The 12,213-nt window shown below is 35.7% G+C and overlaps 1 protein-coding gene across 2 annotated transcripts in view; it reads left to right on the forward strand.

The window, feature by feature from the left end:
* MAGI3 (membrane associated guanylate kinase, WW and PDZ domain containing 3) overlaps nucleotides 1-12,213 on the forward strand; it is a 265,324-nt gene that overhangs the window by 175,323 nt on the left and 77,788 nt on the right. For both annotated transcript variants that reach the window (XM_007462468.1, XM_007462467.1), the window contains exon 3: nucleotides 7,795-7,914. In XM_007462468.1, coding sequence (XP_007462530.1) covers nucleotides 7,795-7,914 — 120 coding nt within the window. The remainder of the gene's footprint in view (nucleotides 1-7,794; nucleotides 7,915-12,213) is intronic.

Genomic DNA, 12,213 nt, shown 5'->3' on the forward strand with positions numbered 1-12,213 from the left:
ATTTTGTTTCCTTTTATGGCCGAGTAATATTCCATTGTATATATGTGCCACATCTTCTTTATCCATTCATCTGTTGATGGACACTTAGGTTGCTTCCATGTCCTGGCTATTGTAAATAGAGCTGCAATGAACATTGTGGTACATGACTCTTTTTGAATTATGGTTTTCTCAGGGTATATGCCCAGTAGTGGGATTGCTGGGTCGTATGGTAGTTCTATTTTTAGTTTTTTAAGGAACCTCCATACTGTTCTCCATAGTGGCTGTATCAATTTACATTCCCACCAACAGTGCAAGAGGGTTCTCTTTTCTCCACACCCTCTCCAGAATTTACTGTTTGTAGACTTTTTGATGCTGGTCATTCTGACCCATGTGAGGTGATACCTCATTGTAGTTTTGATTTGCATTTCTCTAATGATTAGTGATGTTGATCATCCTTTCATAAGTTAGTTGGCAATCTGTCTGTCTTCTTTGGAGAAATGCCTATTTTGGTCTTCTGCCCATTTTTGGATCAGGTTGTTTGTTTTTCTTGATACTGAGCTGCATGAGCTGCTTGTATATTTTGGAGATTAATCCTTTGTCAGTTGCTTCATTTGCAAATATTTTCTCCCATTCTGAGGGCTGTCTTTTGGTCTTGTTTATGGTTTCCTTTGCTGTGCAAAAGCTTTTAAGTTTCATTCGGTCCATTTGTTTATTTTTGTTTTTATTTCTATTTCTCTAGGATTGTTTCCTTTTTTAATGATGAAAATATTTTGTTTTCTTGCCCTGATTTTGTTTTTGCCATTGAAATCTATATTGCTTTTACTTCAGATTTTAGACCAGTTTCTGATTTCAGGTTGAAGTGTTCTGCAACAACATTCACTTCTTGCATTTCTTCTCTTCAAGTATTTACAAAGCACTGAAACTCACAGCTAATATCAAATGGTGAAAAATTCAGGAGAACTTTGTTGGATAGTGTTCAGGTAACATTCATATCTCCCAACCAATGTCAAAAACGTTACACAGAATCGTATAGTGAAACTGCCAATTTAAGGTCTTATCTAGCCTTCAAAACTTGTAATATTTTTGGAACATCACTCACAGGATTTATATAAAGTATAAATATATATAAACTTATTAACATTATATTTGCAAGAACAGCCCACCATTAGCAGCAGAGCCCTGACCACACACTTGCTGCATGGGAACAGCTGCAGGTAAGCCTGACTGAGTAGATTGTGACTGCTGCTCTCCTCCAGGCTTCTGCCCTAGTCCCTGAAAATGTCAGCTTTAACATTTGATTCTACTTTTCATTGTTTCCTGCTCTTACTTTCAGTCGAAACCAGTAACATCTCTATCTCAAACTATTACGCTTTAATTCTCACAGCAGAACTATAATACCTTTTGTTCCCTCATTTTCCCCATCAACTGATTTTTCTTGGGATTTAGAAAAAGCAAGATTTGCCGAGAAGCTCCAGAAAGGAATTCCTACATGGAACCTATAATGTAAATCAACTGTAGCTCTCATATATTGTTGGTGGGAATGCAAAGTAGTGCATCTACTTTGGGACTTTTTCTTATGAAGTTAGACATACACTTATCATATGACCCAGCAGTTCTACTTCTAGGTATTAACCTAACATAAATTTAAATATAAATCTACCCAAAGACTTGTAAATGTACGGCTTTATTTATAGTACTGTCTTAAATCTGGAAACAACCCAAATGTCCACCAATGGTGAATGCATAATCAAATTTTGGTATATCTATACAGTGGAGTACACCTCAGTGATAAAAGCGTATTTAACAACAAACTGGATGAATCTCAAAAGTGTCATACAGAATGAAAGAAGCCAGACACAAACCACTACTGAAATCAAATTAATGTGTGATTTCATTTATATGAGATTCTATTAAAGGCAAAACTATAGTGATGACAGATCAGTGGCTGCCACAGGGTGGGAGACTGCAAAAGGGCACAAGGAGACTTTTGGGGGCAATGGTTCCCAAAATTCATAGAATTGTACTGTTAGAATTATTGACTTTTATTATAGATAAATTATATCAAATAAACTCCCCCAATTATATTCTTTTAGATTATCAACAATTAGAAAATGAAAATTTACAAAAAGATATCATGTGTAGCATAAAAATAATTGAAATATCTAGAAATTAATCTAAATAAGTATAAAGTGTAAAGATCTCTATAAGGTCAAATTAAGGGACATTAAGGAAGATCTAAATATATTGGCATTCTTGTTCATGGATTAAAGACTCAATATGGTGAAGATATCAGGTCTCCTCTAATTGATTAATAGATTCCATAAAAATTCCAGCATTTTTGGCCTGATTCCAGAAGTTATATAGAAAGGCTATGAATAGAAAAAACAAGGTAAGTGGAATTGCTCTGCTATATCTCAAGATTTATCGTGGCAGTATAATAATTACAACACTGTGTTAATGGTGCAGGAATGGTCAGTAGATAAATGGGATGGAATAGAAAGCCCAGTGATAGACACCCAGTCTTATATGGGTGTTTCTATATAAGATTCCCATGACAGAAGTGCCATGGCTGATCAGGGAGGAAAATAATTGACTTTTCAATAAATCTTGTTGAACAACATTTGGAAAGAAAAGGAAATTGGACTACTACCTCCCATCAAGTCCAAAAAAAAAAAAAATGTTTTAGTACATTAAAGTACTAGATATGAAAGGCAAGGCTGTAATGCTTTTCAAAAAGAATATGGAATATCTCCATGGCCTTGGAAAGGATTTCTTCAACAAGACACAAAAGCCATTGGCTATAAAGGAAAGGACTGATAAATTTGACTACATTAAAATGAAAAACTTCTGTCATCAAAGGACCATTTATAAAAAAAAAATGAAAAGAAATCACAGAGTGGGAGAAGATACTGTCTGTTCTGCAACATTTGTTTCAATAATGCAGGTAAGTTCATATGTGATTGGTAAGTAGGTAGGAGAATGATGTCAACTGAACCGAGGTAATATTGGTTCTTATTTCATTTGCCCCAGCTAATGTTTTGTATCATCAAGTAAACACAGAATATACAAACATAGCTGAAAGTTGTATCTACTATGTATGATGCCTATTCACCTCAATTTCGCCTCTTTTCTCAGTTTGAACTTGTGCTTTATTTTAAAATTGTTGATTGCCCCTTTTGCCTTATCTTCATTATTCAGTAGCCTCAACCCTCCATGTACCCCTGTCTGTCAAGCTACCTTTTCCTTTCCTTTCTTTTTCTTATTGTTTTTTTTTTTGTTTGTTTGTTTTGTTTTTGCGGTACACGGGCCTCTCACTGTTGCGGCCTCTCCTGTTTCGGAGCACAGGCTCTGGACGCGCAGGCTCAGCAGCCATGGCTCACGGGCCCAGCCGCTCCGCGGCATGTGGGATCCTCCCAGACTGGGGCACGAACCCGCGTCCCCTGCATCGGCAGGCGGACTCTCAACCACTGCGCCACCAGGGAAGCCCATTTCTTATTGTTTTTAAAGACAAAGTATTTTATTTACTCTAGTATTTTTTTATTAGGAATATAACATATCTTTTAAACTGTACTAATATTTTTCATTGGGATTGTTACTGATTTTACCAAGTGCTCTGTTTACAAAGTTGCAAAAAGTTTTCAAAGATCAACCCTATCCTGTTTTCTCCATAATCTTCTCTTATTTTTGGTGCATGATTTTGCAGAAGGCACTATCTGAAGAAAGCATATTTCACATTTTAGCAGAAATACCTCATCTGCAACACATATACCTGGGAAAAGGTGCAGTGCTTCAATACTGACACCATTATTTCACATTTTAACCTCTCTACAATTGGAATACATCTTACAATACATGAAATCTTTCAATTATAATTGCCAGTTTTTTTTATTTTTTAGGGATAAAATAATAGTGCATTTTAGAAGCTGTTGATTACTTAGATTTGATGAAGTAATGTAGTATCCAGAATGTAAAGAACTCCATTTTAAAAAGGCAGGCAACCCAGTAGAGAAATGGCAAAAGACTTGAACAGCCACTTCACAACAGAAGAAATCTCTGTGGCTAGTAAATATATGAACAAGAATGTTTAATCTCATAAGGCAGCTGCACATTAAATACAGAGTGAGATGCCTTTACATACTCAGCACGTTGGCAGAAGTTTAAAAACCTGATAACAAATATTGATGTGGACACAAAAGGATGCATATGATATGATTCCCTTCATATGAAGTTACAAAACAGGCAACACTAAGTTGTGTTGCTCAGAAATGCATTACTTAGTTGGTAAAAACATTTTTAAAAGGAAAGGAAATCATCATCACAAATGTCAAGATGGTGGTTACTTTGGGGGTGGAGGGAGGGAGAGATTTATGATTGGAGGCACACAAGGGGGCTTTTGGCACCCTGGTAATGTTCTGTTTCTTCACCTTGATGAGTTTGCTTTATTATTACTTATTAAACTTTTTACATATACATGTTTTATGTACTTTTCTGTATATTTCAGAATAAAGCAAAAAGGAGGGAGGGATCAGTTATATCAAAGGTTGTTGATTGGCCAAGTAACGTGAGGACTGAGACTTGACCATTGGGTTAAGCAAAGTGGAGACTGCTGATGCACATAACAAATTGTCTCAGTGGGAGTGGTTGGGGCAGTGATCTGATTGGAATGGGCCCACGAGAGAATGAGAGGAGAGGAATTGGAGACTGAGTAAGCAGAACTTGGAGGAATTTTTATGTAAAAAAGAGAAATATAGTGTTGACTGGAGGGGATGTACAAAGCTTTACATTAAACATATAGAGTATCAGGAGAATATAAAGGTAAATTTTCTGGAGTGCTGTTGGCAATGTGGTAGGGTAGGGGAAGGTAGAGAATTTTTTATGTGTATGAGAGTACATGTTTTGAGGGGGAAGAAGTGAAAATTTATAATACATTTGTAAAAAGAATGAACATTAAAGCTACTTTGTGAGTCTTGGAAATATATATGTTGGAATCACACATAACATTTTATGTCTGTTAATGGAAAGAATCATGAACACCATCTTGCTCAATGCCACGTTGCAGAAAGAGAACAAAGCCCAGAGGGATTAAGTGCTTGCTTGAAATTGTACCATTAATAATCATCCCAGACTAAAGCGCAGACTTTAGACTGACCCCCTCGGGTCAGTGCTTTTTAAAATAGTATTATCTATAATATGGTTTGCTCTTAAATTGGGTTTTATGTAGTCATTATGTTTTATAGTAGAGTTTATTTAGATAATATTTAAATTAGCCTTTGCTGCATAACAGACTACCCTAGAACTTAATGGCTTAAAATAACCATCATGTATTATTTCTCATGATTTCATGGGTTGGCTGAGCTCAGCTGGGCCCACTCATGTTGCTGTAGTCACTGGCAGCTCAGCTGGGGTTGGAAGGGCTAAACTGGCCTCACTGACATGCCTGGGGCCTTGGTGCTGTTTGTTGGTTGGGACTCTCGCCTGGACATCTGTACATGGTGGTGGGACTATTCCAAGGAGGCAAAGATGGAAATCTAGACTCCTGAACTTGCACAGCATCACATTAAATTATTCAAAGCAAGCTATAGTCCAGTCCAGATACAAGAGGTGAGGCAACAGGCCCCATCTCTTGATGGGAGGAGGTGCAAAATATGTGGCCATGGTTTTCCATCTATCACAGCTGCTAATCATAAATTTAATTGCTGAATTTATTTTCTAATGTTAACTTTTACTTAATATGGAACTAAAAGCTGTTGATTTGGGGAATCTAACAATGTAATTTTAGTCAGCATATGAAAAACAAAAACTTGACAATGAAAAAATGTTAAGAAAAAGGGAAGTTATGTTTCCTAATTAATTTCGTATCCTGTGTGATGTAAGACAAAGAAATGCTCATTTTTATAAAAAGCCGGGTAAAAATAAGGGGGAAAAATTCATTGATTACAGTCTTTGTTGCTTAGAATGTTGGCTTAATCATTATTTTCTGAGATCATCACCATTAATATTTTATCATCATCATTGTGGATTTTTTTCACATGTTACAAAATGTAATAGAATGTAATGCCATTAAAAAGTAAAAGCAATTAATAGTTTCCCATGAATTAATTTATAATAATGATAGCATATTGCCAGGCCCTGTGCTAATTATGTTTGTAAAATTTCACTTAATTTATTTGACAACTCTCTATATTGAGTACCTGCTGTGGTTCTTACATGGTGCCAAGACTTGGGGCTATTGCTCTGAACCAAGTAGACGTGGTCCCTGCATATTGCCATACCCTAGATGGGAATCAAGGAAGGTTCTCTAAAGAAGCTTTCTAGGCCAGGACCTGAAGGATGAGTAGGAGTTAGCTGAGGTAAGAGAGAAAGGGAATAGGAAGTCTTCCAAGGAAAAGAATAGCTTGGACAAAGGCCTTGGAGTTAAGCGAGTGCAAGGGAGATTAAAAGAATTGGGAAAAAAAAAAAAATCTATTATGACTAAAGCCTAGAATGTGAAAGGTGTGAGGCAAGAAAGAAGCTGAAGAGGTAGAGTCTGGATTTTATGCCAGGATCATGGGAACCATTGATGGGTTTGGAGGTTTTTCACTCAAGATTGTTTTAGAAAAGTCACTGGCTGCAGTTTGGGTAAGGGGTGTAGCCAGGGAGAAGAAAGGGTTTGCCCTGGGAGGCCAACAATACAGGCCATAGATAATGATATGAATTAAGTGAGTGTGAGAATGAAGACAAGTATATAAATCCTACAGGTATTTAGGAGATGGAATCAACCAAATTTGGTGACTGGATGTAGAGTAGAGGGAATAACCCAAGGTGACTGACAGGTTTCTGGCTTGGAGTGCTATTAACAAATAGTGAGCATAAATAGAGGAATAGGCTTGGGAAGGCATCCTTGGCAGGACAATATCCCAACCCTATTTCCAGGCTAAGTACCTGGATCTCTTTTTTGTATTCTCTAGTATTTGAAATATTTCCAATATCAGTTCAAAAAAATATTGATTCTTGTTCAGTGAAATTCAGTAAAATATAGCAATGCTGCCATAACCTGAATTTATATCTTGGATCTGAAAAACATTTTACTTTGGCATTAATTCCTTAATAGATAGAAATTTAGTGCTCTGTTGCTGTAGTGAATTTCATTAAGCAATTTACTGCTTAATGTTTTGAAATTACTTGAAGAGATTAATGGCTAAGAAGCAATGTGTGTATTCCTATCTTAAGCCCTAAGCCCTTTATTCATTAGTCTAAAATAATTTCATAATTAATACTTGTTCAAGTTTTTTAAATGGAGCTCAGTAAGAGTTTTTAAAAGTTGTTTTTCTTTTTTTATTGTCCTTTAGTAAGTAGAATGTTAGTTTACATTTATGCTAACTCTAGTAAGTAGAATGTTAGTTTACATTTATGCTAAGGAAGTAAAAATATGTATGGTAGCTACATGAAAATGAAGCCTATCCTTGGTGGACTTATCTCTCCTTCAAATGTTAAGTAATAATAATTGAGGTTTAAAAGAAGAATTAACTGTTGTGTCTTGGAAAGTTAAGTTTTCTTGGACACTAACATTTTAATCTTTGTAATTTTAAATTTCATAGCCATCTGTAGCTTTTATTAAAGTATATTTACTCATCCTACATTATTTATTGTCCTACTTTCACCTACGAATGTTAATTTGCCTAAAATTCTCTGATCATCACTCTAGAAGATACAATATATTCAATAGTCTGTTTCCCATGTGTTCTCTATAAACTGAATTTTCTATTATTCTCAATGTTTTATAAGTTTAAAAGCACTTTACAACCTGTTTTTTTCTTGTTTTTTTTTTTCCCTTAGGCACTACAAGGGCCCCCAGGGATGGGGAAGTACCAGGGGTGGACTATAATTTCATTTCTGTTGAACAGTTCAAAGCACTGGAAGAGAGTGGAGCATTATTAGAAAGTGGAACATATGATGGTATGTCCTCAAATGTTGACAACAGCAACCCAGAAAACTATCTGATTGATTGGAATTATTTCAGAGGGAATTTGGTCAGTAAAATACCATTTTCTTAAAGTTTTTTCTATCAGTCTTGGGGAGATTTTTCTTTTGATTAGGCTATTTGTAATTTACTAATTAAAATGGGATTAAACAATAAGCAAACACATTCTGTATTATAAAGTTGATTGTGAACAATATACTAAAATCATTCAAACTGGCCAGTATGCATATTTCACTGGTAATTCACATTCATCATATGAACTCAACAAGTATTTGTGAGTTCTATTTGTGGTTGGAAATAAAAATACTGTACAATTTTAAAAATCTATTTATACCTTGCCTCTCTTGGAGAAAAGAGAATATAGATTTGAGGAGGAAAATAACAAAGACAGAAAAATTGGTTTTCTTTTCATAACTCTTTACTCACTTGATTCTAGGAAGTACTGATTTAAGATCAATTTCAACTTTTAAATGATTCTTTGTTAGATCTTTTTTTTTTTATCTAACACTCTTCACTGGCAAGCTTATGTACTCCCAGAGCACCCTGTACTTTTCCATCATTGCTTTATCAGCTATTATAATTGCCTTTTTCACAAGCTCTGTGAAAGCAGATATCATGTCTTTCTTACTCAATATTATCTTCAGTGCCTAGAGATGGTGTTCAATAAGTATCTAACCATGAATTCAGCATATCCAAATATGCATTTGTGCTCTATCCAAAAGAATAATTTCTCTCTTCAGCTGCACCAAGAGCTCAAAACAGAGGAGTCTTCATTTACTTCTTTCTTTTTCTCACAGTTTTCATCTAGTGTGTTACCAAATCTAGTCATTTCTTCCTTTGTAGCAGCTTTCGCACTGCCTTCTTTTTTTTTTTTTTTTTTTTTTTTTTTTTTGTTGTGTTAGTTTCAGGTGTACTTTTTTTTTAACATCTTTATTGGAGTATAATTGCTTTACAATGGTGTGTTAGTTTCTGCGTTATAACAAAGTGAATCAGTAATACATATACATATGTTCCCATATCTCTTCCCTCTTGCATCTCCCTCCCTCCCACCCTCCCTATCCCACGCCTCTAGGTGGTCACAAACCACAGAGCTGATCTCCCTGTGCTGTGTGGCTGCTTCCCACTAGCTATCTATTTTATGTTTGGTAGTGTATATATGTCCATGCCACTCTCTCACTTTGTCACACCTTACCCTTCCCCCTCCCCATATCCTCAAGTCCATTCTCTAGTAGGTCTGTGTCTTTATTCCCATCTTATCCCTAGGTTCTTCATGACCTTTTTTTTTTCTCTTAGATTCCATATATATGTGTTAGCATACAGTATATGTTTTTCTCTTTCTGACTTACTTCACTCTGTATGACAGACTCTAGGTCCATCCACCTCACTACAAATATCTCAATTTCATTTCTTTTTATGGCTGAGTAATATTCCATTATATATATGTGCCACATCTTCTTTACCCATTCATCCGACGCTGGACACTTAGGTTGCTTCCATGTCCTGGTACATGACTCTTTTTGAATTGTAGTTTTCTCAGGGTATATGCCCAGTAGTGGGATTGCTGGGTCATATGGTAATTCTATTTGTAGTTTTTTAAGGACCCTCCATACTGTTCTCCATAGTGGCTGTATCAATTTACATTCCCACCAACAGTGCAAGAGTGTTCCCTTTTCTCCACACCCTCTCCAGCATTTACTGTTTCTAGATTTTTTGATGATGGCCATTCTGACCAGTGTGAGATGATATTCATTGTAGTTTTGATTTGCATTTCTCTAATGATTAATGATGTTGAGCATTCTTTCATGTGTTTGTTGGCAGTCTGTATATCTTCTTTGAAGAAATGTCTATTTAGGTGTTCTGCCCATTTTTGGATTGGGTTTTTTGTTTTTTTGTTATTGAGCTGCGTGAGCTGCTTGTAAATCTTGGAGATTAATCCTTTGTCAGTTGCTTCATTTGCAAATATTTTCTCCCATTCTGAGGATTGTCTTTTGGTCTTGTTTATGGTTTCCTTTGCTGTGCAAAAGCTTTGAAGTTTCATTAGGTCCCATTTGTTTATTTTTGTTTTTATCTCCATTACTCTAGGAGATGGGTCAAGAAGGATCTTGCTGTGATTTATGTCATAGAGTGTTCTGCCTATGTTTTCCTCTAAGAGTTTGATAGTTTCTGGCCTTACATTTAGGTCTTTAATCCATTTTGAGCTTATTTTTGTGTATGGTGTTAGGGAGTGATCTAATCTCATACTTTTACATGTACCTGTCCAATTTTCCCAGCACCACTTATTGAAGAGGCTGTCCTTTCTCCACTGTATATTCCTGCCACCTTTATCAAAGATAAGGTGACCATATGTGCATGGGTTTATCTCTGGGCTTTCTATCCTATTCCATTGATCTATCTTTCTGTTTTTGTGCCAGTACCATACTGTCTTGATTACTGTAGCTTTGTAGTATAGTCTGAAGTCAGGCAGCCTGATTCCTCCAGCTCCATTTTTTGTTCTCAAGATTGATTTGGCAATTCAGGGTCTTTTGTGTTTCCATACAAATTGTGAAATTTTTTGCTCTAGTTCTGTGAAAAATGCCAGTGGTAGTTTGATAGGGATTGCATTGAATCTGTAGATTGCTTTGGGTAGTAGAGTCATTTTCACAATGTTGATTCTTCCAATCCAAGAACATGGTATATCTCTCCATCTATTTGTATCATCTTTAATTTCTTTCATCAGTGTCTTATAATTTTCTGCATACAGGTCTTTTGTCTCCTTAGGTAGGTTTATTCCTAGATATTTTATTCTTTTTGTTGCAATGGTAAATGGGAGTGTTTTCTTGATTTCACTTTCAGATTTTTCATCATTAGTATATAGGAATGCCAGAGATTTCTGTGCATTAATTTTGTATCCTGCTACTTTACCAAATTCATTGATTAGCTCTAGTAGTTTTCTGGTAGCATCTTTAGGATTCTCTAAGTATAGTATCATGTCATCTGCAGACAGTGACAGCTTTACTTCTTCTTTTACGATTTGGATTCCTTTTATTTCCTTTACTTCTCTGATTGCTCTGGCTAAAACTTCCAAAACTATGTTGAATAAGAGTTGTGAGAGTGGGCAACCTTGTCTTTTCCTGATCTTAGTGGAAATGCTTTCAGTTTTTCACCATTGAGGATGATGTTGGCTGTGGGTTTGTCATATATGGCCTTTATTATGTTGAGGAAAGTTCCCTCTATGCCTACTTTCTGCAGGTTTTTATCATTAATGAGTGTTGAATTTTGTCAGAAGCTTTTTCTGCATCTATTGAGATGATCATATGGTTTTTCTTCTTCTGTTTGTTAACATAGTGTATCACGTTGATTTATTTGCGTACATTAAAGAATCCTTGCATTCCTGGAATAAACCCCACTTGATCATGGTGTATGATCCTTTTAATGTGCTGTTGGATTCTGTTTGCTAGTGTTTTGTTGAGGATTTTTGCATCTATGTTTATCAGTGATATTGGCCTGTAGTTTTCTACTGCCTTTCTTTTTACTTTTATCACCTCATTGTAGGCTCACTGGACTAGCTCATGCTGGCTGTCACAGTTGATCTCATTTGTTCCAGTGTCTTCCCTTTCACCAATCCCCCCTGCTCATTGCTACTATGCTAGTCCCCCTCAAGTGCAGTTCTGGTCATATCTCTCTCCTTCAGAATCTTTAATGATTTCCTTCTGCCTGCTAAATTTGACCCAGCCACCCTTTCTGGGCTTAGCTTCCGTGACTCATTCATTCATTTATTAATTTATTTGATCCTTCTTTCATAATATGTGCCAAGCACTATCAGAGGGGCTAGAGATGCTGTGCTGAGCAATATTGAAATGATACTGCCTTCATAAATCCTATATCTTAGTGGGAAGGCAGTCAAAAAACAAATAAAATAACCAAATCAAGATGTTATGAAGGAAACAAAAACAAGGGATTTAAAGGAAATAATAGGAATATCTTATTTAGATAAGATGGCCAGTGGAGACTTTTCAGAGGAAACTTTTTATTTGTATGCAAATAGCCTGCTCTCATTCACCTCCCTCTTACAGGCAACCATTCTGATGTGTTTAATGTATATGTTTTTGTTTGCATGTGTTCTTACAAAATGTATATTGTGTCTTGTGTACATGTATTTATTATTTACGTCTGGGCCATGTTCTAAATGTATCTCATTAGTTATTAACTGTTTTCACGTATTACTACTGTTTTTTTTAGATTCATCCATGTTGCTGTACTGTATTTTCATGTAATTCATTGTTTTTTAACTGCTG

Source organism: Lipotes vexillifer, unplaced genomic scaffold (assembly GCF_000442215.2).
Source record: "Lipotes vexillifer unplaced genomic scaffold, Lipotes_vexillifer_v1.1 scaffold1029, whole genome shotgun sequence".
Lineage (NCBI taxonomy): Eukaryota > Metazoa > Chordata > Mammalia > Artiodactyla > Lipotidae > Lipotes > Lipotes vexillifer.